Source organism: Passer montanus, unplaced genomic scaffold, assembly GCF_014805655.1.
Source record: "Passer montanus isolate IOZ18808 unplaced genomic scaffold, ASM1480565v1 scaffold35, whole genome shotgun sequence".
In the NCBI taxonomy this organism is placed as follows: domain Eukaryota; kingdom Metazoa; phylum Chordata; class Aves; order Passeriformes; family Passeridae; genus Passer; species Passer montanus.
Window position 1 is genome coordinate 9,424,869 of NW_024368263.1, and position 26,436 is coordinate 9,451,304.

At 41.0% G+C, this 26,436-nt stretch overlaps 1 protein-coding gene across 1 annotated transcript in view; it reads right to left on the bottom strand.

Moving 5' to 3' along the window:
- Positions 1-1,068: 1,068 nt before the first annotated feature.
- Positions 1,069-26,436, bottom strand: part of FASN (fatty acid synthase) — a 41,418-nt gene continuing 16,050 nt past the window's right edge. Inside the window, exons 12-43 of the mRNA XM_039715859.1 lie at positions 25,598-25,692; positions 25,063-25,197; positions 24,581-24,784; positions 22,917-23,032; positions 22,297-22,472; positions 21,764-21,955; positions 21,395-21,475; positions 21,111-21,296; positions 20,632-20,811; positions 20,201-20,404; positions 18,640-18,947; positions 18,099-18,488; positions 16,226-16,390; positions 15,908-16,026; positions 15,649-15,803; positions 15,114-15,317; positions 13,934-14,084; positions 13,257-13,435; positions 12,606-12,725; positions 12,342-12,464; positions 11,317-11,540; positions 10,789-10,990; positions 9,594-9,745; positions 9,005-9,096; positions 8,709-8,860; positions 8,165-8,407; positions 6,492-6,680; positions 5,726-5,953; positions 5,053-5,273; positions 4,426-4,524; positions 4,048-4,299; positions 1,069-2,976 (exon numbers count right to left, since the gene is read on the bottom strand). Coding sequence (XP_039571793.1) covers positions 2,839-2,976; positions 4,048-4,299; positions 4,426-4,524; positions 5,053-5,273; positions 5,726-5,953; positions 6,492-6,680; positions 8,165-8,407; positions 8,709-8,860; positions 9,005-9,096; positions 9,594-9,745; positions 10,789-10,990; positions 11,317-11,540; positions 12,342-12,464; positions 12,606-12,725; positions 13,257-13,435; positions 13,934-14,084; positions 15,114-15,317; positions 15,649-15,803; positions 15,908-16,026; positions 16,226-16,390; positions 18,099-18,488; positions 18,640-18,947; positions 20,201-20,404; positions 20,632-20,811; positions 21,111-21,296; positions 21,395-21,475; positions 21,764-21,955; positions 22,297-22,472; positions 22,917-23,032; positions 24,581-24,784; positions 25,063-25,197; positions 25,598-25,692 — 5,675 coding nt within the window. The 3' untranslated portion in view covers positions 1,069-2,838. The remainder of the gene's footprint in view (positions 2,977-4,047; positions 4,300-4,425; positions 4,525-5,052; positions 5,274-5,725; positions 5,954-6,491; positions 6,681-8,164; positions 8,408-8,708; positions 8,861-9,004; positions 9,097-9,593; positions 9,746-10,788; positions 10,991-11,316; positions 11,541-12,341; positions 12,465-12,605; positions 12,726-13,256; positions 13,436-13,933; positions 14,085-15,113; positions 15,318-15,648; positions 15,804-15,907; positions 16,027-16,225; positions 16,391-18,098; positions 18,489-18,639; positions 18,948-20,200; positions 20,405-20,631; positions 20,812-21,110; positions 21,297-21,394; positions 21,476-21,763; positions 21,956-22,296; positions 22,473-22,916; positions 23,033-24,580; positions 24,785-25,062; positions 25,198-25,597; positions 25,693-26,436) is intronic.

Here is a 26,436-nt window from a genome sequence, read left to right on the forward strand (position 1 = left end):
GCAAGAAATACCAGCACTAATAAGGTTTTTATTTTTGGCACACTGTTCAGCAGCCAGTTATAATAATGGGTTACATGGCAGCAGCTCATAATCAGGTAATTATGGTGAAAAAGAGCCCTAAACATAACTTTCTGCTTTTCAAATAACCACAAGAACATTAACAGTATATAAGCTGCAAGTTATTCTTCAGCAACTTCTATGACTAAAACAGTATTTTTAAGTTCTGCTTAGATGAAACCATACAGATTTGTTTATACAGGGAGCTCATCAAACTCCTGCCTCAACATCTGGGACAGCATTAGTCCTTGTTCCTTCCACACAATCCATTCAGATGTTACACCTGTTAGCACAGCACTATTGTACCTGTTTGCTTTACATTTAATCCTTTCTTATTCCTTACAGTTTTAAATATAACCAACACAGGTTGGCTATTCTTTCCCCTTTTTTTCAGGCTCACTACAACTGTCAACTCAAACCAACTAAGTCCCCATTTGTTTTGTTTTATGTAGTATCCAATGGCAGTAGGTGCAGGGACAGTGTACAGTAGATGGAATGAAGTCCATGGTGTATGCACACAGCTTACACAGCCACTCCAGTATCAGTATGCAGTATCCCTCACACAGCACACACTTTCCTCCTTCTGTTACTGTCTAACACTTAGACATCATACCTAAAACTTCAGAGCATTTATACCCATTGCCTGTCTAACCCTCAGAAAGGCCCTGGGGCAGACACTGTCCCATTTTACAGATGGGGAAACTGAGGCAGGAGTATTAATGGCTTGTCCAATACTGCAAGTAAAAGATCATCCAAAAGTTCCCACTTCAATATTATGGCTGTAAATTGGTTGTATCTAAGGTACTAAAATCATGGCAACAAGAAGCCATACTTCAAAATACTAAGCCTTCATTGTTATTATTTTAATTATTATTATTACTATTATTATTTCTACAGAATACAAATCAGATATGTTAGTAGCAGTTTTTTTGCTTTATAACAGAAGTGAGAGACTCCAGATGAAACATGGGATTAAGAAATGATGGTATAAAATAATTCAAAACCCAACCAGTGATGAATTATGTTTAATACTAGAAAAGCCAAAGAAAGTTTTCAGACCAAAAAGTATTAATTTAAAAAATAAAGAACAAGACATTTCAAAATTGTTTAAGCTGACATTATGTTGTTTTATTTCAATTTCACAAAAGAAATACTTTATAAAACTAAAATCAGTTAACCCAGCCACTATCAACAGAGGGTGGTATAAGCAAAAGACACTAGGTCAGAACCTGCAGTGAAGAGCCATCTGTTCCTGCCACTGGAATGCTCCTGTACCACCAGAATACTTCACTGGGGAACGGAGAGAACCGGGGTTTTACAGCAGTTTGGAGAAGCATAATAGCTCCTCCTAGTTGGTGCTTCTTTGCTACCCAGGTCTCCTCTGTATCATAAGTGTAACAAGGATTTACTGATTTTGGAAAGGACAGATCCAGCATAGCGAAGGCAAGAAAATTTTCAATTCAATTTTATGCAAATTTCCTTTAAAAAGGTACTACTGTATTTTGAAATCAGACCATCAAACTGATTACTTAGCTAACTTATGTGGGATTTCCAGTCTCATTACTGAAAGGAAAATGAATACAAGGCTTAAGCAAGCCCCATGCTAAATAAAATATATAGGGGCTTTGGGTGGATTCTTGTATGTTTGCCTGAGCTTTGATTAAGGGAGAGGAGGGGTGGGAGGATTTGTTATTGTTAAGGAATTCTATTCCCTGCCCTCCCCATTCCAAATTTTTCATTGGGTGGCAAGACTGGAGGTGAGAGGGAATAAGGTAAAGCCATAATCTTAATGCTTTACTAAGGTTCTGATAGAGCAGGCCACAGAACCTTGCACAAATATAAACAAAATACTTGCGTAGGGACAGCTTTGCCTGTTTTTATCATGCCCAAGTTATGGCTGTTCAATACAGCAGCATCTGTCAAACCACCCACCCTATTCCCCAGGCCCCTCTCTTCCCTGAAGAGTACATGATGGCAAGAATCCTTCCTTCTACCTATTCCTTTATGAAAAGGGCAGGGCAGTGGGAGAAAAAAAACAGCCAACCAAACAAAAAAAAACAATTCAACAAAACCAACAAGAAATTAGATTATTTCAAAGATGGGCAACTTTCCCTTACAGAATAAACCTTCCCCTCCAAAAAGGGATGTAGGGATGTTTCTTTGCTCCTATAACCCACGATAAATTAAAACCAAGTAAGAAGTCTCTGGTTTGACACAATAAATACTTAGAATATAGCAAATTAAAAAATATAGTTACAAAACCCTCAATGGAATTCTCTCTCTGACCTAAACTGCAGACAGATTCTTCACAGATAAAAAGTATCTCCAAAATCAGCTGCAGCTCCTCTCCTCTCCCTGTTCACTAGGCTTGGTCAACAAGTGCTATCACATACCCTTTGGAATACTGTTAAGACAAAAACAATATAAAGCACAAGAAATCTACTCCTAAATTTGTTTTTTTATACTGCCAAGGACGTAGGAAGCAACCACCTGTGGGGAACCCTCACTGCAGTGCACAGTGACAGAGTCAAAGCACTACAGTTAAGATGGACACAGAGATTAGGGGGAAAAACAGCCATAGGAAAGGAAGGAGATAGAACCCATAAATGTTGGAAAAGATAAGCAAGAAAGAGATCGAAAAAGACCAATTGAGTCCAGCTGGACTTCCCAGTTCTGGCAGCAGAGCAGATGGGATGTTGAACAGGAAGAGTTCCTTGGGGCCTGTCATAACTAGGAATGTTGTCGGCATTTTCTTCTTCATTGACAGTGAGGAAGTAGAAGTTAACCCTCTCTGACACTGACACGTGGCTCTGCCAGTGAGCTGTGGATGATCCCAATAATTGATTCAACACCATTTCCCTCCAGCAAGGTGCGGTGATCTCCTTCAATAACGTGGACAGATATCTTCCCATCGCATACCTGCGTAAGTATGAAAAAGAAAACTTTTCATTCACAATTTACAATCAGCTGGTCACTGTGGGTTTGTTAGTCTTCTAAGTTACTCATAATTTAGACCATTGTCTCTATCAAACTCAGTTAAAAATGGCACTGGTTTTACTCTGACACATTTTCACAGATCAGCTGTGGTGAACTGTTTGGAACCAGTGTTTTAAAGCACAATAGTCTGACAGCCTGACAGGTGATCCACTCAAATATAAGCTGGGCAGGAAGTTAACCAACCTAGTACCAAAAGAATAATTTACCTACAATATCAAAGAATGAATGATAAAATAGCTACTTCCAAGCCCTTAAGTAAACCAAATAAACACCCCTCCCCTCCTCACCATCTTTCTCCCACCACCAGAAATCTTCCTTTAAGGTCATGATGTAACTTTAATAACATACAAGTTAGCCTGGAATCAATAATGACTAAGTTAGACATCTGAAAGGATAGGAGATGTCAGAAGCAGGAAGGGAATTCTGACAATCGCTTCCTTTTCCCCAGTATTTGCACCAACTTAAGCCTTGTATGTGAGCAGGGGCTAAAGAATAGTGATCTTATCTGGACTATGGGCCAAACCCCAACCTTTTTTTTAGCCCACAAGAAACCCACTTCTAACTACTAGAAAACCCACTTCTAACTGAGAAAAAGCTGCCTTTAATGTCAGAAGACTGACACTTGCTCTTCAGAAGGCTGCCCTCATTCCGTGAACTAGGTTCAGGGTCTACAGTGAAAATAGACTGCTCTCTTCTAACATCATTACTATCCAGTCATTCTAGAGAGCTTCGAGAATCAGCTATAGAAAACACATCCTATATACAGGCAATACTTTCTGGCCCTCACTACCCACAGAAAATGCCTGAAACCAATAAACTCATTTGCTTTTGGAGACTTCTAATTCTTGTTAGAGCACAGGAGCTGCAGAACAATAATTTCTTTAAGGTTGGTTTTGTCCTTTTTTTCTCAATAAGAATGTTTTCCCATGCTTTCCTTTGGCTTCCCCAAATATCAGAAGAAATTCAACAGTGATAAGTGGGCCTGCTACCGACCTCTGAGAGTTTATAATCTCTACCCAGGCCTTCCTCGTATTCATTGCGAGACTTTGCCCGCATCAGTGTCACATTCCCATGATACTTGGACTCTGGTATATACTTGTCAGCAGCCTTCAGCTTATGGTAAAATGAAGTAGCAGCAAAGCTGAGTGCTTCACGATTGATGTTTGTATGAATCTCAGTTATTAGGTCTACAGCAGCATTCACACGAGCCTCCAGATCTTTCAGGGGCAGAAGAACCTCCAGCAGCTGGAAATATTAACATATTTTTCACATTAGTCTCAACAGCTGAGAATCCATCTCCATTAACCAAAAAAACATACCCCCTCTTGCGCAATATCAAGACATTTGGATCTTGAAAATATGAAACAGTACCTTATTGTATTCAGTGCTGGTGAATTGCTGAACAAAGGCACACAATGCTTCAGTCTCCAGTGCAGCCTCATTCCCTTGGGTCAATTTGGCTCTGTAGCTCTGGAAGAGAGAAGAATACAATATGAACGTGAGAGGAATGTGCCTGTCAGATAAAAACAATTACAGAACCAAAGGTGTGAACTGGGAAAAAAAGGAAGGGGGGAAATCCCTTCAAGACAGATTAGAAAGCAAATCCACAGGTGGCAATTGCCAAGAGCCTAGTATTCTCTCAAGTACAATGAAAATTAAAGGGAACCCTTAAGCAAGGTTTCCTCACATCACTACAACAGGATCTTGACTTGCAGACACCAGGATCTTCCAGAGGACATACTAATATTATAATTTATCATAGCAAGAGCAACACTTGTGCCTGAACTCTTTCCATTTAATGAACACCACCTCTCATGTGCTTCTGCCCTTCAGCCATCTCTAAGCATCCACTGTCTACAGCTGTCTTCCAAAATCTTTGTGAATAAAAGTATGTCAGCTTTTCAGATTGCTCATATCTAGAATAGTAAGCTTTGAGAGAAATGAGCCTTTATGAGAGAGGATGGTCCTCAGAAAACAGAGTGTCTTTGTGCCCCTTACCTGGGTATATGCTGCCACAAAGGAATGAGACCCATCAAAAAGGAATAAACTGTTGAGTGCATGGGAAGCATTTTGTTGTGCTTGCAGCTGGGAACACATTTCAAAGGCTACACAGGCACCAAAAGAGTATCCAGCAATGCGGTAAGGTCCTTCAGGCTGTATCTGCTTCATGCAGTCAATGTAATAGGCTGCCAGGCGTTGGATGCTGTCCAAAGGAGCGGCTAGAACATAGAAGTGAGTTAGAAAGACTCGTGAAAAGACACTGGCAGAGACAAATTATGTTTTCATGCACTCAGAAACAATGCTGTTGGAAACATCCAGGTTACTTTGCAGGTAAATGACTAAATTACTGTTAACACCTTGCATTTAGTTGTAATAGTAATATTACAAGTAATAATAGTAATAGTAATAGTATAAGTAATAATAATATTGTTGCTTTCCAAGGACAGGTTGAACAGGATGCTTTGACTTCTGTATATGTAAACTCTCCAATTTCATCTATTATTCCTCTTGATAGCAGGGATGACCCTCTGCAGATATGACCCTCTGCAGACTAACAAGCCTGATACTTGTTCCTCCAGGTTTAATAGTCTAGAAACAAAGCCCTCTCTAAAAGCGACTACAGTTCAGAATGTTAAGTTTACAAATTCAAGATGCTGAAGAACTGAGATACCTTTTGTGCACTGGAGCCCATAGCAGGGCATGTGAAGTCTGGAGGCCAGAGTGTAGAAAACGGCAATGGATCCTTCAATGGGGTGAACAAGGAAAAGAGGGCGCTCCATGCTCTGAACATCATTGAGGCGAGTGATTGTTGGCCCTTCTGGGTTCACCAGTAAGATGTTCAAATCTAGTTTTGGAGATTCGCCTGGGCCTGCTTTCATCAGTGGGGATGACTTCAGCTCTTTGAAGGAAAGCACACCAGACAAACCCAATTAGCTTCAGGATCAGTCTTGGTCATGTAGCCACACTCCTAAAAGACAACCTCAGGCTAGGGCTGCCCTAGATTAGCTTGTTGCCTCACTACATCATCAGGTCATAGAAGCAGGGATCTTCCTCTGGTCAGTTGCTCTGCAGCAACTGCATATGTTTTTAGCTTCCTGTGAGTGTGACATTACATTGTTTATTCCCTAGACAAATAAAAAGGTCTCAAACTGCATCCCACACAAGGCTACATAAGAGTACTCATGCATGCAGCTGCTAGCCAAGCAAGAAAGCAGTTTGCACGCTTGCCTTGCTTGTACACCCTGCCTCAGAAATTATGGGCCTATCCTAGTGGTCAATATACTTCTGTGACATGTCTGTCACTTAGAAGCTATTCAATTATAACTTTATTTCATGATCTGATAGAGGTTTATGTCACTAGAGATGAAAGCAATGGATTGGAAGCTTAATTATTTGGACTCAGGTGACTAGTAGCAACCCTGATCCAGACACTTTACCCTCTGTTGTCTTGGACTTGGAAGAAAGTTCACGCAGTTTGTTGATTGTAAGGAGTCGGATTTCTCTCATGGTCATAACGATGTCATAGTCTCTCTCCAGTGTCTGGCGCACCTCCACACCCATCAAGGAATCCAAGCCCAAGTCAGCCAAGGAACTCTCAGCATTCAGACTACTCACATCACGGACCCCTGAGAACAAAAGAGCATACTAGCAAAAGGCCAATTTCTTTCCAGCTCCAGGCCTCTCTAGCAGCCTTCTCCACTTTCTTCTATCTCCTAAAATCTCAATAAACTGCAGCTATAGAGCTGCAGTTTACCTTCCAGGATCATCTAATACTTTCAGAAACCACCTCTTCTACAACCCCCACCTTGTCATATGGGATCTAGTATTTAGAGTACATATTGAATATGCACAGATTTATGACAGGGGATACATCAGTCCCAACTAAATAGCTGTGAATATTTTCACATCAGCTCTAGACCAAATACAGAACAGTTAGTCAGCTAGAGAGATTCCACACACTGGAGACTCTAAGTGAAACTACAGCCCTAGACCTAATGCAACTAATCCTCAGCAGAAAGTTATCAGTGTCAGCGATGATTGACTGCAACACTTGATGTCTACAACACTGGAGGAGGAGGTGGTATATTTAATCTTCATTTCCCTTTTCCCAATTTTCACACTGTTCAATCTCTCACCTTTACCTTACCTGTAGAAGACCTCTCATAATAACATTTGCATCTTCAGCTCTTTGTCCCCTCCTCCACCTTGTGCAGTCCCATGTTGCCACCCTTCCCACTACCAGGCTTCATTACTAGCTCCTTCCTTTGTTGCTTTCATACTCTCTTCTTCGAAACTAACCCTATAGCTGGTGTGGCTTCCCAGACCCTTTCCTATCACTTCTAAAAGCTGCATCTGCCCTGAGAGATCAGATTTGCTGCCTGTGAGTTGCACACAGCTCCTTAAGTAATGCTCAGGAGACTATCTTTCCTTTATTAGTACCTTTTTGGTACAAAACAAAGGATCACTAGACAGCTCTGTCTGCAATAGATAGAGTTGACAGTGATTATTCATTACCAACACAAAAATAAGAGACACAATGGTAAAACAAAGCAGATTCAAGACATACAGAAGGACATGGTACTTGTAATGCATAGCTAAGCTATGGTTACTAGATGTTCACATGGGATGACAGAGCTGGTAAGCGAATAAAATACTAGTTAAGCAATAAGTAGAGAAAAGCTACTTTTTGTGGCATGGGGACATATCAAGGTGAATGTTTGAAAGCTGGAACACTACTGAGAAAGTTAGTTATGTATTTGCTGTCTTATGTGATGTCCCAGAATTTTGCTCTTGGGGGGCTGTTCCTGCTGGTTCTCCATTTGGAGAAAGGTACCACTTCACTCTAAATAAAGCCCAAGACTCTGGGGTATACACACATGTCTATGTAAACACAGTAACAGAGAAAAACCCATAAAAGAAACAGCTGTTATTTGAGAGAAGGAGCAGTGTAAAGGGAAAAAAAAAGCAAACAGTCTCACAACAGCAACATTGCCACACCACAGGAGATCGGGAAGAGATGCTGAACAGAGGACCTACAGCAGCACCACTGCTTTCCAAAAGTAATGAAAGACTAGGCACCGTTCAGTAGTGCTTGAGTGACAGCGCTTACCCAGGATGTGAGCAACAGCTTCTACAAGATCCCGCTGACTACCTCCTTCAGCTTTCACTGAGACCTTCTCTGCTAGGACAAAACTGGACATGACAGGATGAGGCTGATTCAGGAAAACATCGAGCACCTCCAGGCATGAGCTCATTTGCTGGGGAATTGTTCCCCCCACCACAATGTCTTTGTTTCCCATTGTCTTCATCAAGATGCCCACATCACCAATGGCTCCCCACTGGATTGCCAGGCCTGGAGAAGAAATTAGAAGAACACACTAAGCAGCTAACTAAAGCACATGGCAGGAACAGGAGTGAGTTAATAAAAAAGGAACTTAAAAATGAGCTATGCTAAGGCCTGCATTTCCTTTGTACTGTGTTAAATGGTGTGTATTCATTCACACATGAATGACACAGGATAACATCAAGAAGCAGGAAACAGCCTTCAACATACTTTATCGCTCTAGATAAGCGCACAGGTTTCTGGTGAGCTGGCCCTCATTTGGATGTTTGGCAAGGTAGTTTATACTGTGCAATGAGTAAAGTCATCTTACCTGGGAGTCCATCATGATGTCGTTGCTCACAGATACGCTCCATGGTAGAATTGGCAAAGCCGTAATTACTTTGCCCAGCATTTCCTCTTCCACAGCTTACAGAGGAGAATACAACGAAATAGTCCAGGTCTGGACACTTCTTACGAGTCACCCTTGGAACAGAGCAGGAGAAACCACATTAGAAAACCTGCTAAATGTATTATTGTCAAAGGCTAGTGCAAGACTAAAACAACTAAGCTTGATCAGTTCCTTAACTTTAAAAACAGTTCTTATTTGTCCCTTCTACAGACACTTACCAATCCAAATGAAGGGTGCCTGAATACTTTGGCTTGTTGACCTCCCAGAATAATTCTGGGGTCTGATTTTCAATCATGCCATCTCTAAGGACCTATGGGGAGTGGAAAGAGGAATTAAAAAAGAAAGTGTAGTTTCAGTATCTTCAATTTCTCTGTTTAAATATGCCACATGACTTGAGAGATGAAAGGATATCGCTAAACAATGTATTTTTGTAACCTCGCAGTACAGACATATCCTGAATATCCCAAAATATGACAACATGCCTTTTGCCAAGTCTGCTTTTTTCAGTATTTTTTCTGCATTGACACTGCAGGAATTCTGGCTAGCTCTACATGGGATTGTTCTTATCCACAGGAGGCTAGGGCAACATTTGTCTTATCACAGAACTGAACTCACTGGCCAAATACTGTTCCTTCTTAGGTCAAGGAACAGACCCAAAAGCCTTTCGTCACCAGGTAAGACCAAAGCATAGTGTCCTTTGAAACACAGAACTTAACTAAAATTGTATGAAGCCTGACTGCCTTCAGTAAAAAAGTCACGTGAACGGATTGCTGCCTCTTACAAGTCCTGAGCATTTCTGTCACTTACCACAGCCAAATTAAAGATGCCTCCAACTGGTCCAAGCTTCAAAGCTTCTTCTATCAGTTGCTGTGTTCCTTCTAGTGTTCCAATATCACTGGTAGATACCAGCACTTTGATTCCCAGTGCCTTCCACTCTTTAACACGTTTAGCCTGGTAGCCTAGAAGAATACAGGTGGACAGTGCCTTGGATGAAGAATCCCAACCATAAGGCTTTGGTTAAGTTGCTCCTTTATGCAACTTTTCTGACTAGATAGGGACTGAATAGCTAAATAATTCCTGATTCAGCTAAGAGATAAAAATTGGACAAAATTTGAACAGCAGCTAGAAATAATTTGAAATTCAGAAATTCTACACAGATAAAGTGGAGAATAGCACTGGGAGAACCTAAGGGCTGGGGGGATGGTGTGGGGAAGAAGGAAAGACAAATACAACTGTGAAGAGAAGTTAACAAAAATTTGGGTACTGAGATTGGGAAAATTGGCTAGATTAGAACAAAGCAACAGATTATAGTAACACAGCCAGAACTTGAAAAGTTGCATTTGATCTATTTGTACACACAAGTGGTGTGATTGTGAACTTGGCAAAAGAAAAGAAACCTGTAGAGACAAAGAGACGTTGAGCTATGAGTGAATTTGTATGAGGAAATACTAAAGACTATCACTGATAAATCTCAATGCTGCCACTGTAATCAAACTAGTGCCTTAAATCTGAGTAAAAATGTTTATGGATGCTATGAGATAGTAAGGTCATCCTTACAGTTGAGCTATCTAAGGAGCAAGAGTGAGCATCCACACATGTACCTTGAGGAACAAAGTATCTTTAAGGAGGAGTTTTTAGGCCCTTCCTTGTGACATGTGATCCGACATGCTACAGCCAGTGGACAAGTCAGTGAGGTAGCCAGACTTTGCAGAAGGTATAAAGGTAAAAGAAAGGCTACAGAAAAAACCCTGTATAAGAGAGAAAATGGGTTGATAGAAATAGGAAGCATAAAAGGGGGAAAGTAGTAATTGGAAAAAAAGGTCAAGCTAAAAGATCGCTCTTCCTTTACAATAAAGGATACAACAGCTTGAAGTGAGATAATACAGGAAAGAAAAGAGATCAAGACATTATTAGGTACCAAAAGGGCACTTAAAAACGGAGAGAAACTACAAACTGAGGTCTGTTGAAAGGCAGTCATAATTCCCTTACAATTTTTGCTTACCAGTTCGTATGCCAGAACGAGACGTCAGTACAATTTTCTGTGCTCCCCTCTCAACTAGCCACTGCGCCAACTCCAGCCCAAATCCTCCCAGGCCCCCTGTGATGATGTAGGACTTCGTAGGTGGACAGGAGGTTCGGGAGATTGCAGAGATTTTAACTGGTTCAGACTTTCTTAAAGGATACTCCTTTTCCTCTTCTTGGACCTTCCCCCATCAAAAAAAAACCAACCAAGAACCAGAAACAACACACAACATACACACACACACAGAGAAAAAGAGATAGTTACAATTAGCTAATCAGATACATAATGCATCTCTTATCTTTTCATGCTATGCTCCTCCACTCAATGGGAATGAACCTTGTAGAATCAGTGCCAGACTTGACAGTTACTATTGTGACAGTGTCAGCAGTAGAAACTGACCCTGTGCTGCCCTACTTGCAGAACTTCAACTTAAAATGGATCAAAATATCCAATAGTCATCAGGGGATGGCCAGAGGCATCAGAGAATCAAAATCATTATGATATTACCTTGATGATAACTTTGCCAATATGTTTTCCTTGTGCCATGAATCTGAAGGCAGCTTCTACCTCTTCTTTGTTGAAGACTGTGCTCCTCAGGGGCTTTACTACACCATCTCTTATGCCTTTCTTCAACAGCTCTGATACTACTTCCCACTCTTGGTTTCCCTCATCAAATATTGAATCTAGTAGGATCCCATGAAATGCCACATTCTTGAGGAAGAGAGACATTCCTAGAAAAAGCAACTTGGTTATGACCTGATGCTGTTGATATTTCAAAATGGAGCCTACCCTCTGCTTCAGAAACATTTCTGGGCAGGTTATAGGAGTAAAGCAGTCAGATGTTTGAGTTCTTCATTTTCCAAACTAATTCTTGCATATATTCTCCAACACATAACGTTACGTTGTTCTCTTACAAGCAGACCAGTTTCACAGAAATGCCAGTCCAAAAAATTGTGTGTTGAGAGGACAAGCTATATCATGGCCAGTTGATATTAAAAAGAACATTTTTTTTTGTCTAGTGACAGCTGAGTTAGACTCACAGGGGAGCTAGAATCCTACATACATCATATAGGAGAGTCTTCCTCATAGCAAGGTTTTCCAATATGACAGGACCTTTTGAAATTTAATTAGAATAAGGAAGCAGGCTGTTGATGCTATATACAATCATTCTACAACAGGAGAACACTGCTGTAATTTTTCACTGACACATCACCTTACAACATTCAAAAATTTTTTTCCATCCAAGAGAAATCAGGGTTATCTTGCCCTGTGCCTTCAAAACTGTTAGATACTGTTGACTGCCATGAGGGACAAGAGGCCTTGCAGAGGGGTCAGGATAGACTGAAACACCGGGCAATCATAAGTGATACAAAATTTAAACAAATGTCAATTGTGCACCTGAGCCCTAGTAACACCAGACACAAGTATAAATTTTGGGGAGGCTGGAGAGCTGTCCTGCAGAAAAGGGCACCTAGGGATGCTGGGCAGCAGCTAAAACCTGATGAGCGGTGCTTCCCAATTCCCTGTCTTACCAAGCTGACTGTTGTTAGATAGATCAAATTTGCCTATTTCCAAGAAGCGCCCATGTCGAGCAAGACAACGCAAACTGGCTTGGAGCTTCTCTTCTGCCAAGGAATTTAACACGAGGTTGACACCTGCAATGAAAGGAGAAGCACCTACTTAACTTTGCTGAAAGCCTAACCCAGTCTTCTAGTGACTCATATTGTCTTTAGAATGCGCAATTGATAATGTGGCTTAGCTGACAAAAAAAAAGAAAGATATTTCTTGAACTTCACCTTTTCCATTGGTAACTCGACGTATATGTTGTTCAAAGGTAGTATCTCTGGAGCTGGAAAAGCTATTAGCATCTAGCTGTGGAAATCTTGCTTGGAGATATTTACGTTTCTCAGTGGAACCTGGAAGTAGAAGACAGGTTGAAAAATGTCACTAATTTCATTTTTATGATGAAACAGCCCACATTCCACTGCACATCTTTCCCACAAGGACTGTAAGTCTGAGAAGCCATCTCCAAGCTTTCAGTCTCTCAAGATGTCAGATAAAGGCTGTCTGGTTGCTACTGCTCATTTATGAGATAGAGCAAGGACCAGAAACAGATGACAGCCTTTCGATGGACAGGCATTGGATTCATATTACTAAATGTAAAATGAGGAAGCCATGATTTTCTTCCAGACTTTTGATTATATAGTGTATAGAGAAAGATAAATTTGACTGTGCTGAGGAATTTTCAAGCACAGTGTCAGTAGTTGTATTTACTATGTAACCAGTTCTCAGCCTGGAAACTAGATCAAAGCTACAGCAGATCACATTGGGAGGGGAATAAGTATATACCTAAATGGGTATATATACTTATCTATGTGTATACACACATGCTTCCTCTATTACCTATAATCTCTTTCTCCCCATGACTTTGGGTCCTCAGAACTCACCTACAGTAGTAAAGACACGGCAGCCCATGCTCAGGGCAATGGCAATGGCTGCTTGGCCCACACCTCCTGAGCCAGAGTGAATAAGGACACTCTCACCCTTCTTCATACCACCTCGAACCACCAAAGCATAATAAGCAGTGGCATAAACCACAGGCACTGAAGCTGCTTCTTCTAGAGTCCTAAGGAGCAAAGTGGAAGAGGTATCTTTAGCCTTGGAAAATACTGCTAGATTCTCCTGATGAAATTTGCCTTTCTGCAACAGAAAGGTTCCACTGCAGAGATAGATAAGGAAGTGTAAGATAAGACAGGTAAGAAAGTGTCAATCATACGCAGACTACCACAGCTGCCAAACACAGCCAGGTTTCATTATTCTGAAAAAATATTTCAGTAACTAACCAGTAACATAACCAACACTGATATCCCAGTGTATACTGAAACACATGAAGCTAAGAGCCCAAAAAAATATGAGAACCTTGTGCAAGCCACTGTACAAAAACTAGTGCTGAACTCCTGCAGTGAATCTAATCCAAAATCCTACAGTTGCTTGGGACACTATAGCCCTGTTAACATTTGCCAGAGGGGAATCTAGCCATTGTGCAGCACTCAGGTTTGATCAGGGCTGTCATCAGCCTCAGGCAGGAAGGCAAATCTTAACCAGAAAACAGAAGCTGACCTACCAGTTTTCAGGCACCTCCCACAGAAACCTCTTTTCACAGTCTACCACTGTAGCCAGCCCCTTTGCTGGCAGCAATCCCATTACTCTTCTTCCAGCCACGTCCCGTCCTGAGAACTCCATGCCCAGCATGCATTGCTGCAAAGCCCAGTTACCTGAAAAACATTAACACCTTTTACAACAAAAGAAACTTCTCTTCTAAAATTTCTTTACTACAACAGCAGTCCCTGAAAGTCTAAACCTATGGGATTTGTCTCTTCTGTACACAGTTCATAAATTGTCATAGTTAATGACTCACTGCAAGAGTAGCAGAAAAGGACTGGTTCTCGTTAAATTGGAAGCACTTATCCTTGATGGTATTGCATTAGTTTCCAGTTTTCATCTGAGAAATTTCATAATTCATAAACAAACATCTTGTTTTAGATGCAATTCTATCCCTCAGAAGAAAAATGATACATAAACTAGAAAGATTATCACTACAAAAATATACTGTGAAATATGAATTTTTGATAATTCATGTTTTAGGCAGACACTTATGTCAGTCATAGAATCATAGAACGGTTTGTGTTGGAAGAGACCTTAAAGATCATCTACTTCCAACCTTCTGCCATGCACAGGGGCAACTTCCATTATGCCAGGTGGTTCAGTCATGAAGGGGAACCCAGCCTTACTCAAATCACTACATTTTAACATGTTCTATCCCCTCTCTTTTAAATACATATTTAAAACCATTTTGTACACATTACATTAATTCTTAACTTGCTATGAAGATAATACCACGTCCATTTTGTAAACAGGCAATTCATTGTGCATTTTTCCTCCCTGAAATTCAAGCATGTCCAACAGCATGGCAGCAGGAAACTTCAACATTCTCACTTTGGTATTTACCATATGCCCATCTCTGGAACCTCTATCAACTTGTTTTATCTCACACTTGGTATCTGTGCAATGTGGCAAGCAACATTTCTCAGAACATGGTTTGTTAATTGTGCCATATTAAAAAAAATGGAACTGTAACTGGAAGTAGAACTTGGGAACTTTTTGGTGCATAGCCCTGCAGCAGGGCTGTACTTCCTTCTCAAAAGCACTCTTTCTGTCATACAATCTAGCCAGTGCATTACTAGCAACCAGGAGACTAATTCTAGAACAACAATACATATCCTGCCAGTGAACTTTGAACTCACCAGGGATAGCATCTGGAGAAAGCTTCCCTGTGGCCAGCATAATGTCCCGGAAGTTGAGAGATGCATAATAGACTTTGCAGAGTAAAACATTGGGATCAGTTGTGTGGAAGTGTCGAAGTGGGGAGACAATCCAGCGAAGAGATGAGAGATCTCCACGAGTTAGCACATTGACATAGGCATATTCTGTCAGCTCCTGAGGTTGTGCTACAGAAGAAGGAACAGTAAGAACACATTAACAAAGGTATGTGCTTTCCAAAACGAGTAAATTCCTTGTGCAATTTCTATCTCCTCCTCTATTTGCTATCCAGAGAGCCCTTTCTTGCTTTGCAATACTACTGATGCCCTAAATAGCCTACACTCCTCCTGGCACCACAGTGTTCTGCTGTTCACTTTGAGCTGAAGCAGAAGAATTCAAAATTGTCCATTAAAAATAATAATAAAAGGTAACTGTAGGAACAACAGCTACTCATTTTCTATTCAAAGTTCATTCAGATTCAAGGCTTTGCAAGTGATACTCAGCTCTCAAAGACTGTACCTTGCTGCAATGGAAGATGCCTGAAGGAGCCCCACTTTCCATCACGATACACATTCATCACCAGGTCCTTCTGAACAATCTTCTGCATCTCCAGAGAAGAAAGACTCGTGGGTGGGACAGCAGATGAAGGGTTCAAGTTGGAAATGAACACACACCTGAAGACAAGAGTTGCCATTTTGTTTGTTTTGCTGTAAGTCTGAGAAGAAGCTAACACAAATATCACTTCTCACAAATGTGACTCAAGGGCATGCTTACGTACCTGATTCGGTGGCCTTCTGCTTCAAGGCGAAGGCAGTTCACCATTCCCAAAATTCCTGAGTTCGCACAACTGGTGGCAGTCAACCACACAGGCTTCTCTGATGGGTCAGCCAAGATCTCCTACAGGACAAATCCCAAACTGTTTTACTAGGAACTACAAAGAAAATAGCCCTCATATCCTTGGCAGAGATTAGTAACTTCTATTTTATTAAAAGTAACTGAACACACACAAACATTTTTCTTTTAACACTACTAAATATCTCATTTAGAAAGTAAAATGATTTGGAAATTCAGATACCTAGGACACAGAAATTCTCACCTTTAAGGATTCAACCCACTTATAGTTCGTCTCATCTACTGGCAGAAAAACAGGTGTTTTGACAGGAGCTTGCCGACGGCACAGGAAAATAACTGAGCCAAAGAATGACTTCTTCATGGCAACAAGATTCAATGAAGCTTTGCTGAATAAGTCGTCCCACTGTGCCTGTCAAATGAGGCAAAGCAACAAATTAACAGCAAAGTCAAAAGTAAATTTTTCTTGCTTTTTCTTGAAAAAGTGTACTGAGACAATACAGAGCAAAAACATGTTTGATTAACACAACAGTGTTTTATCCACTTCTAGACTACTCCTTCTTCCCTAAAGGATCTTCCAAAAGTGGGAGTACAAGTATCTCAAAGTACTAGTTAGGGAACCAGTCTTATCACACTCGCAGGTGCGCAAAAAACCATGCCACTAAATTCCATAGTATATTTGAATGTGTCGACCCTATGTCACATAAGCCCTGTTTGCACAGAGATGGGGAGAAGCACCCATATGTCTAAGTTACACTGAAATGGCATTTCAGAAAAATAAAAGAATGAAAATGTATGTATGGCATATCCAGAAACACTTAAGGATTACTATCCAAATGAAATAAAGATGACTGCAGGTTCTCAGAAAAGTATCCATTTGCTTTCCATATGCCAGGCACAGACCAGCAGAAGGTTTTTACAGTGTGATCCCTTATATCAAGGGCCAGGGACAGTGTCTGTATCTAGAAAACTTTGAGAACTGTGTAAGTCCTGCTCACTCTAGCCTGGCTTGTGTCATTTCCTTCAGAGAAGGTGCATTCAATGGACAGGTATCTTCTAGGGATCTGCTAATACCAGGCTACTGATACTAATGACAGATTTATAGTTTTTGTTATTGGTGCCAGTAGCATCTCAGTGCCTTCTCTTTATTCTCCTGTTCACCGGGAAAGATTCAGAGCAAAGAACTTTATCTTTTTTCTCAAATCCCCTTAAAAAAATGTCTGCAGGAAGTGAAGGGCTGGAATCCATGTAATTGCAAAATCCAAAATCCAACAACCCCACCCCACAATTATAAATAAAACCCAAACTCTTGGAAGTGCTACTCTCTTCATATTCTAAAAGAAGAGAACTGAGAGGCTGCATCCCGTCAAATCAGGAAAAATAGCTTCGTTCTGCAGAGATGCATTTTTCAATTACTGCTCAGTCTAACAGCTGCCAAGGGAAGATGATGCCCCAATCTCCACCCTTACCCTTGCCTTTCACTCTCCTCCTCTTGTACCAGCTCTGGCATTAGTTTATCTGTATGATATACTGGTTTGAAGATACAATGCTGACATTCTTCTCTCCCTCCTCCAACTTCTCAGGGTGTATTTACTGTATCTCATTATGGGATCAGATAATATAGGGAAGAGGAAAGGTAGAAAAGAGAAATACAAGAGAAAAGCCTTCCTTCTGGGAGCACCTTAATGTCAGAAGCAATTAACTAGCCTGTAAAATCACACTCCAAGCATTAGTATCAAAAGAGATACTCTGATACCAAAGTACTTCAGGCTCCTACAGTGATAAAGCTGTACCCCACCCAGCAATGTGATTTTAATGATAAAGCAATTGTCCTGGCCAGTGTTTTCATGCAGATTAGACAGGTGTACAAAAGACAATTAATAATTTTCAGTGCATTAAGAAAGGCTTTCCTGATTGAACCTACAGTTTACTCTCTCAACCTAATATGTAGTAATTTGCAAGTCCTCCCTTCTTAAAAAGAGTTTATTAGCTATTTCTGCAGAAGTCCTCAATGGAAAGGCATGCAAGCAATGCCTACTCTTCATTTACCATCAGGGCATCTGCAAGGAGCAGACTCAGACTATCCATGGTGAAAGTAGCTGTCCTTCCAAGAGGCTTACCTCACTTAGAAAGCTGTGTTTCTGCTGCAGATCTGGGCTTGTAAGGAAACTGACAGTTTCTCCAAGAGTTTCTCCCTTAAGAAGAGTATGTAGCAAAACAAACCCTCCTTCTTTCACAGCAGCTGCCAAATTAGGGAGTATTTCAGCGGTATTCACTAAAACACTTGTTGAACAGTTGTATACCACCAGGTCAGCATCAGTCAGATTTCCAGAGGGAAGGCTAGATGGATCCCACCGGCTAGAGACAACACCAGCATCTTGTAGCTCTGTTTCAATAGCTGAAAGGTTTTCCAGGATGCAGTCAGTGGCAATGTAGTCCACCTGCAACAGGGGCTGAGCATTTAGAATACTTTTCACACGAGAGAACAACTGTCCACTTCCTGCGTTAGCCTGTGAGAAAAAGAAGGGGAAGGAAAAGCAGAAACCAAATCAAAACATGAGTGATACCCAGAATTATAACCAGAACAACAGCAGTATGGAATAAGATTACTGGAAGGCCTAGAAGCACTAGCTATGGTCCCATCCCAGGCTTCCAACTAACCTCTATTATCTTCATCCTATGACTGATCATGTTCTCCAATGCCACATCCAGGCAAGTCCTCAACTCCACAGAATCCAGCAATCCACTGAGAAGAGGGTCTTTTTGGAAATGCATTTTCTCTCTAATCACAACTTGTTGCAGCTCAGAATGGAGGTTCCCATTCAGTTCCAGACGGCAGATCTCAGCGAGGATATGCTGAAGGCCCTTCTGTGTGGAGGACCCAGTAGCAGCCACTGCATTTTCTAGTCCAGGGATAACTAATTTGACCCCATGCACTGCCACCTTAGACTGTAATTTCTGGATCAGACCTATGGAATAGAAGGGGAAATGAAAGGAAGAGTCAGGATTTTCCAAGAATTCTTTTCCTCTTTGCCTCCATTTGCTACACCAGCTGATCAGCACCACATATTACAGCATCCTACATCATTAGCCCAGCCACACAGACACAGTGCAGCCTCTTATATTCACATGATTATGTATTGTGCAGTAGTTGCCTGAAATAAATAGGCTTTGGAGGAAAACTAAATCCCCACAAACTCAACCTCCACAATTACATGTGGTAAGACTGACTGAAAGAGGGCAACTAACGGAAAACTTCTGATTGATTTAGGGAGCTGTGGAGGAAAATTTGAAGTTTCTGCAGATACAAAAATCTTAAAATGCCCTTTTGCTTTATAAACTGATGGGAAATAGTTAATCCTGACTGAGGATCAGGAACTGGATTACAGAAAATAATGTATTCCCACCACAGTCTAGAAAAAATACCCTCTGGGGGCAGTATTTGGATGCTGCAGGGGAAAACTAAGGAGAAAAAAAAAAAAAAAAGGAAATCTTTAGAATCTATTGCCAAATCTAAGGATGAGCATAAAGACAATCCACCAACACAGAAGAAAAAAAATTACTCTCTCAAGATGAAGCAAAATTCATCACTAGAGTAAAAATTTTTTAAAAAGTACCTTTTTTCTCTTTGATGAAAAGGCACTTAGGGTGATTAGTTCTGTGTATGTCTCCCCATCAAAAAAACAATGTATTTAGCTACCAGTTTCACAACAGACTGAACTGCTCCTATTCTATTCTTGTGGCAAACAATTGCTTTGATGTGTGCCTCACTAGATCATTTTCCCTGTCTGCATATGTGCCCATAATCAAATGGGAACAAGGAACAAATGAGAAACTTGCCTACCTTAGCAGTTCACAGGGAAAAACAAACCAAGGTTAAAAACTCATGTAAGTAAGCTCTCCTGTCAGTGTCTAAAGCAACTAGGTTGGATTTCTCCTTAAAGACGATTTGTGTCTCTCTACTTGCAGAAGGGGTTGTGCCATCTGACACCATATCTGACTGTTATAGAAGGAAAGATCCTTCTTCATGGCTTTTTACTCTTTCCCACATTCTAGAGATCTCAGGCAGAACTTTTAGCTTTCAGCAGTCGTACAGAGAACCCTTGCTGAAGTCTTGTACAGAGACCAACACTTAATATCTTGGATGTTCTAAAGGAGGATGAACAGCTTCTCTCGGGCTAAAAGATTCTCCTAGTATGACAAGAAAGCAATCCCACTTTACCTTTGCATTGCTCCAGATAGGCATGAAGATGGGCACTCGAAGACAAACAGCTACTTTCAGTGTAGGGCACAAAGCAGAATTTTTCCAGGGTGGGAGGTATCTGTTCCTGTTGTCGCCGTGGTGCCACAGAAGCATGAAGACCATTGATCTGAACACCTCCTGCTTTAAGGCTATCAAGACAGTGGTCCACAACAACTTCAAAAGCTGAAAGTCAGGAAAGAAATGTAAGTTGGAAAACAACAAAAAAAAAATTTGTTCAAGGCGATCTGAGGAACAGTGCTATGTCAGGCTCTTTCATAGAGAGGTCAGAGTTGCAGAAGAGCTTGGAGACTAAGAGGGCCCCCATCAAAGTTCAGCCTACTACTTCAGAATACACACATTCACCCAGTAGTCAAAGCAACCAGAAGAAGTTCAAGCATGAGAGACATTACCTTCTATATTGTCCTGGTATTGGCACACCTGCTGACGATGCAGCGCTGGATCAATGCAGACCGAGCGAATCCTCGTGGGTAAGCGCAGACTGCGGCCAGTCTCAGGTAAGATCAGCATATGTAGCAGAGTGTCAAGGAAGGTCACCCAGTTCCCATTCCACAGAACTTTTCCTGCACTTGCTGCAGAAGAGGAAGAGAAAGCCTTACTATTTCATCATTCATCAGATGCTAGAATATCACTGCTTATTAAACGCCAAGTTTGGTGTATGTACCCAGCTTCCCCTGTAAACACCACCACACAGTTCTACACTGGAGAGAACAGCTTTCCAATGCTCTTGGTGGTTCTCTCTTATCACACAAGGTATAATTACCTCACAAGGCACAGTCAGGTGAACTGTTAATACAAATGCAATTAAAAGATCAAATAGTCACCATTACGATACCCGGGCTCATTGTGCTTCTTTTGAAAGGAAACTCACCTTCACTGTTGCATTCTAGAACACCCTGGAAAGTTGGTCCATAATTATATCCACGCAGATGCAGCTCTTGATAAATATCTTCTTTTGAGAGCCCGGGCTTTGAGCTCCTGTCTACTTGAGTCTGAAAGCCATTTGGCTGGTTACAGAAATTCTTCTGAGCAGTGTTTTCTAGGAGCGAAATCTTCCCTGAAGGGTACAGTAACAAGAATAATGATCATTATCATTGTTTATAAATAGTGGATTTATTAAGACTGTATATATACACTTACACTTCCTTCACTTACCACTTACAGCCAGATTTCCATTTCCTGACACCTCAAAGCAGTGGGAAGCAGGCATGAGTCTTACTTCCAGCTGTACTGGTCCTGCAAGAAACATTGAGGAAGACAGGACTGTGAGGTCATTTATTTCTACCATCCTCAAGCAGAACTTTTTTCCCCACTATCTCTAGACTTACTGCTCACAACACACAATAAAGATGACCATAATGCATACTACTTGACTGTATGAATCCTTTCTTTTGCTTAGTCATGCTGCACTCCCCTTTAGTCTCTCTCCTGCATTCCTCCTCACTTTTCCCATGCATTCCTTTCCTCCCATTCCCTCCCTCTTCACTACACAGTTGTGCAGTTATACCAGCACTCCTCACTCACCCTTTTTGGGAATGATAGTTGCCTGATGAATTGTGACATCTTCAAACATAACAGCCATTTCCTCCATGGCCACACCAAGAGACCGTGCCAGTGTTCGCCAAGCCAACACGAGGTACCCAGTTGCAGGGTACAAAACTCTGCCATCAATGCAGTGACCAATCAAGTAGTGGTCAGGAGACTCCGGACTCACATCTGTCAAAGAACAGAACAAAAATAATAAAAACACTCTAACAGAGAGGTTTTTCCTCCTCAATATCTACAAGAGGCTCTAGTTTCCCCAGCTATCCTGCCTGACAATATGCAGCTCTTAGAATTACTCTTAGTCTAAAGCAACAGAGGTTCCTGGTTTGTTCATGTTCTCTCATCCCATTTCAGAAAGAGATATAGGTTTTGTCAATCCAAACCAAACATTTAAGCTTCAGAGGATGGCTTCCAGGATGCTGTTTTGAGCATTCTTTTCTTAATTTTACAAAAGGAAATACAAAAAGCAAGAAAGTGACAAACAAATAATAAACTCCAAACGAGCAACACACCAATATTGTAGACTGAAGCAGATGCAGAGCCTTTGGAACCTGCTGGAAAGTCTTCAGCTTTTGGAACATCCCAGTCCTGACTGTGGTCCCATTTGATGTATGGAGAAATAAGGGGTGTTCCCACAGGGACAGGGTATTCCACAGATGGGAACAAGTTATTTCCAAGAACATTTATCCTAAAAAGACAAAAAAAATCCAGACAGTGGGGGAAGGGATGGGAAGCAAAAGTAAGGAAAAAAATTGCTTGTAATACTTAAGAGGTCAGGCAGTTATTGGTCTCAGGCTCCATGTCTGAGATGTACTATGAACACTTACTGCAGCCAAATTTGTAAATAACAGTCTATAAGGTGCAAAATTTATTTCCAGAAGCTAGTGTCAGGTTCCTAGGCCTTTAAAATGGGACTTCTCTTTAGAAGGCACCTTCCCTGCACAAGCAGTCTCTAACCCACAGGAACACTTCACAAGTGAGCATGCTAAGTACGTAAAGAACAAATGTACATCCCATTTATTTCAAGGTTTCTTGAAGGAGTGTTTGAATCCATGTGAAGACATGCATATTAGAGAAGAGACCTAAACTCCCTTGTTATCCCCCACTCACCCTCCTCCCCTAGTCTTCTTACCCAGTTAAATGAATCTTTCCAATCTGTGTTAGGAAGAACTCCAAATTATTTTTGTGATCTTTCTTCATCAAAGGCAGAATGGTACAAGTTGGTTTCAAAGTTCTCTTCAAGATAGCCTGGTCAAGCAGAATCCATAAATCAGTGGTGGAAGGCATTACTTACTACTTTGTCTCTGAATTGTTGTCTGCAGGTCTTAAACCACTTATGTACTTGTGCCAAGAGTTCTGTGCTAGCTGCTGGCACATACACCACTTTAACAGGGAAGAGTACCCTTCCAGCAACCCAAGCTGCTGCACCTCTAATAAAGCAGAGCCTACAGAATATTAATGTGATTCCAAAACAGAAATATCCCTCTCCCAAGCAGACTGTGAAGTGAAATCAAAACCTGCACTTGAAGAACTGCTAAGTCACCTTTTCACACCTCCCACTTGCACACACTCCCTTGCCAGGAGGAGCACCTTAGAGTCTGAAGAGAGCATTTTTCAAGCAAAAGCTATTAGACCAAAAAACTCAGCCTTGAACACCTGACCCAATTTTTATCTTCTCTTCAATTTGATCCCGTGGTCTTTACATGAGAAAAGAAAGGAATGGAAGAGAAAAATCAGGATACTCTCAAACCCAGACAATGAAGTCTTAGTCACTTGCATTACAGTGCAAAATTATTCTATGGTTTCAACATGAGGCATATAGTCTCTATCAAAAAAATATATGCCCAATTTAAAAACTGTACTCCTGATTTTCCCTTCAAGTCACTTTCAAAGCATAAGACATAGTAAAACAAAACATGACATAGTAAAAATAGACTGGAATGAAACTCAGAAGCACTGTGTAACTACTAATCTTGATCATGAGTAACTACTACTCTTCCTAAGACTGCTCCTCTTGCATGCCAGTAACCAAATAAAAAGATCAGTCCTTGAGAATTAAGGGGCAGAGACAAGACCATAGCACTGATCCTGAGGAGCAAGTATTTCCCAATGCACCTCATGTTCTGCATTCTCTACTGTGGAGCTAATTCCACGAGAATCAATTTTTATAGGGCGGGGAGAAAAGAATAATGATCTGATCTCATTAGAAAAAGGAGTTTAAAAAGAAAGTAAGCTCCTGTGGTCTCAGACTACTTGGTCTAGGAGAAGAGGGGAAAACACCACTGCTGTCCACCACCTTTTAGACAAAACTTCAACCCAAATTCAGAGTACAGATGGTAAAAGATTTTTTTAATAGAGAAGGCATGTTAAGTCTTTGCGTTTCTTACTCTACTGTAATTTTTGCACACACTCTCCATTAGACCCAAACAATGAAATGCTTTCCTTACTCATTATGCAGTTCAGAAATCTGGCTATCAATTACCTGAAGTGCATAGGAACAAATAGAGCAATAATGTGAATGCCTGGGTGAGGAAGTGGTAGTGTGTTAGGGATTTTTTATTTTTATTTTTAACATTAACATACAATACCCCCTAAAAAACCACAAAGAAACAAACAAAAAACCAAACATTAAAACTGGGAAAAGCTCAGAAGTATTGAAGGAAAGAAATGCTTCCATCTAGAATTAGGGGAAAAAAAAAAAAGTCGCAGTCTTCCCTAGTCATCAGACCCTCAAACTCCTTGTAACAGCAGGATACTATCAATATAGTGTCATACTGAAACAATCAAATATGATACCTGTAAAAGAGCATGTGGAGCAATCTCTACTACAACAGCATTCTCTGGAACATGCTTCAGACCTTCGTGGAACAGCACTGGATTCACGAGGTTGTTCACATGGTATTCTGCAGAGGAATTCTTAGCCAGATCACCTTGCCACTGAGATTCAGGGATGGATGTACTGATCCATCGTGCTGAGCGAGGTTTAGGGCGTGGAATGACCTAGAGTCAGTCAAGCAAGGACAGGAGAAAGAGTTACAAGTCATAGAGAACAGCAGGATAGGCAAAAGCAAGCAGCTCCTCCATTCTGCAGATTGATTGCTCAGGACATCCTCCTGCTCCAGGCCAAATGATGTCAAACATTACATCTCACAGAGGTCTACATGCTCTTCAAGACATTTTCTCTTCCTTCTGAAAAAAGGAGTCTCTTAAGCTCAACATAACCTAGGCAACCTAGGCGTCAGAGCAGAAGCCACACAAGGCACTATTGGCAATATTACCTTTTTCAGAGCATTGAGCAGTGCTGGTGCAATAGATGCCATGTAATGGGAGTGAAATGCAACGCCAGCACTGCGCACCTCCTTTGCAAACACACCCTCTTTCTTCAGTCTGGCTACAAACTCATTCACAGAGTCCTGAGAAGAGAAATATAAGTGAACTAAGAGAGAAGCTCACAAAATACTTGGTATCTGTACAATCCACTGTAGTCCCTCCATACCCTTCATCAGTTGCCATTTAAGGGGAGCCACAGCAGCGATGAGATTATTGCCCTTCTCAGTCTTATAATTTATCCTCCTCTATGCCCATGGATATAAGAGATTTTATTACTAGCTTGCTGAGGCACTAATATCAATTCTTCTCATAGACTATTTGAGTGTGTAAGTTTATAGAACACATTACGTCCACTCCACCACTTCAGTCCAGCTTCCCTTTCCAAGCAGCTTAACTCTAAGTAAGCTTCATGCTTTCTTCAAACTTGAACTTTGCAGATCCTACTCACAATCCCAGTACACACTGTGTCAGTTCCATGCTCACCAGAGGCCCCGAAACAGTGACAGTGTCCTCAGAGTTGTGGCAAGCTGGTACCACATTTGGAGGACAGCGTTGTTTACACTCCTCCCATGTCAGACCTGCAGAAGGAAGACCACAGGACAACAAAAGTGTTTCTAGTTACGAGCCTCATAAGAGGAAGAAATCTTAACTGCACAGTCACTGTGCTCAATTCAGCACTTTGTAAAATTGGGAAGTATGTGCAAGAGACTGATGGGTACCTCCCTCTCCCCTCCAAAGCAATTCTGCAAAAGCGAAGAATATTTACCCCAGAGCTTTACCATGGCATTTATCACAGTTAAGCTGAACCCAAGAAAAATCTTTGCACCATCCCATTAATGAATGAGGGGAGAATAATCCCCACACTTTCAAAGAAGCTACAGAAGTGGTTGTTTAGTTTCATGTTGCCATCAGTTTCTAGGAACCAAGCCCATGTGTTCTCTCCCTTGCTCTAGACTGGATTGCTGAGACACAAAATATCCATACAATTCAGTAACTCTAGTGGCATGCCAGGTTAAATATGAAGCATCTGGTCATACATTACACAGATACAAGTCACAGGAAGAATCTGAACTCAATATCAGATTACCGAAAACATACTATATGCAGATTTCCAAGTTCCATGATAGGAGTGTAATTTATTCAATCTCAAGGGGGAAAAAAGCTAAATTAGGTAGTCCTTTGTAATATTACCTAAATTAAGAAATCTGAGACTATAACAAGTATTCTAATCCACTAGACTGCATTATTCCTGCAACAACTTTTCTCCAAAGTGTTTCAGGTTTTAATTGACCACTGCTTCCAGAAAGAAATAGAAGAACAAT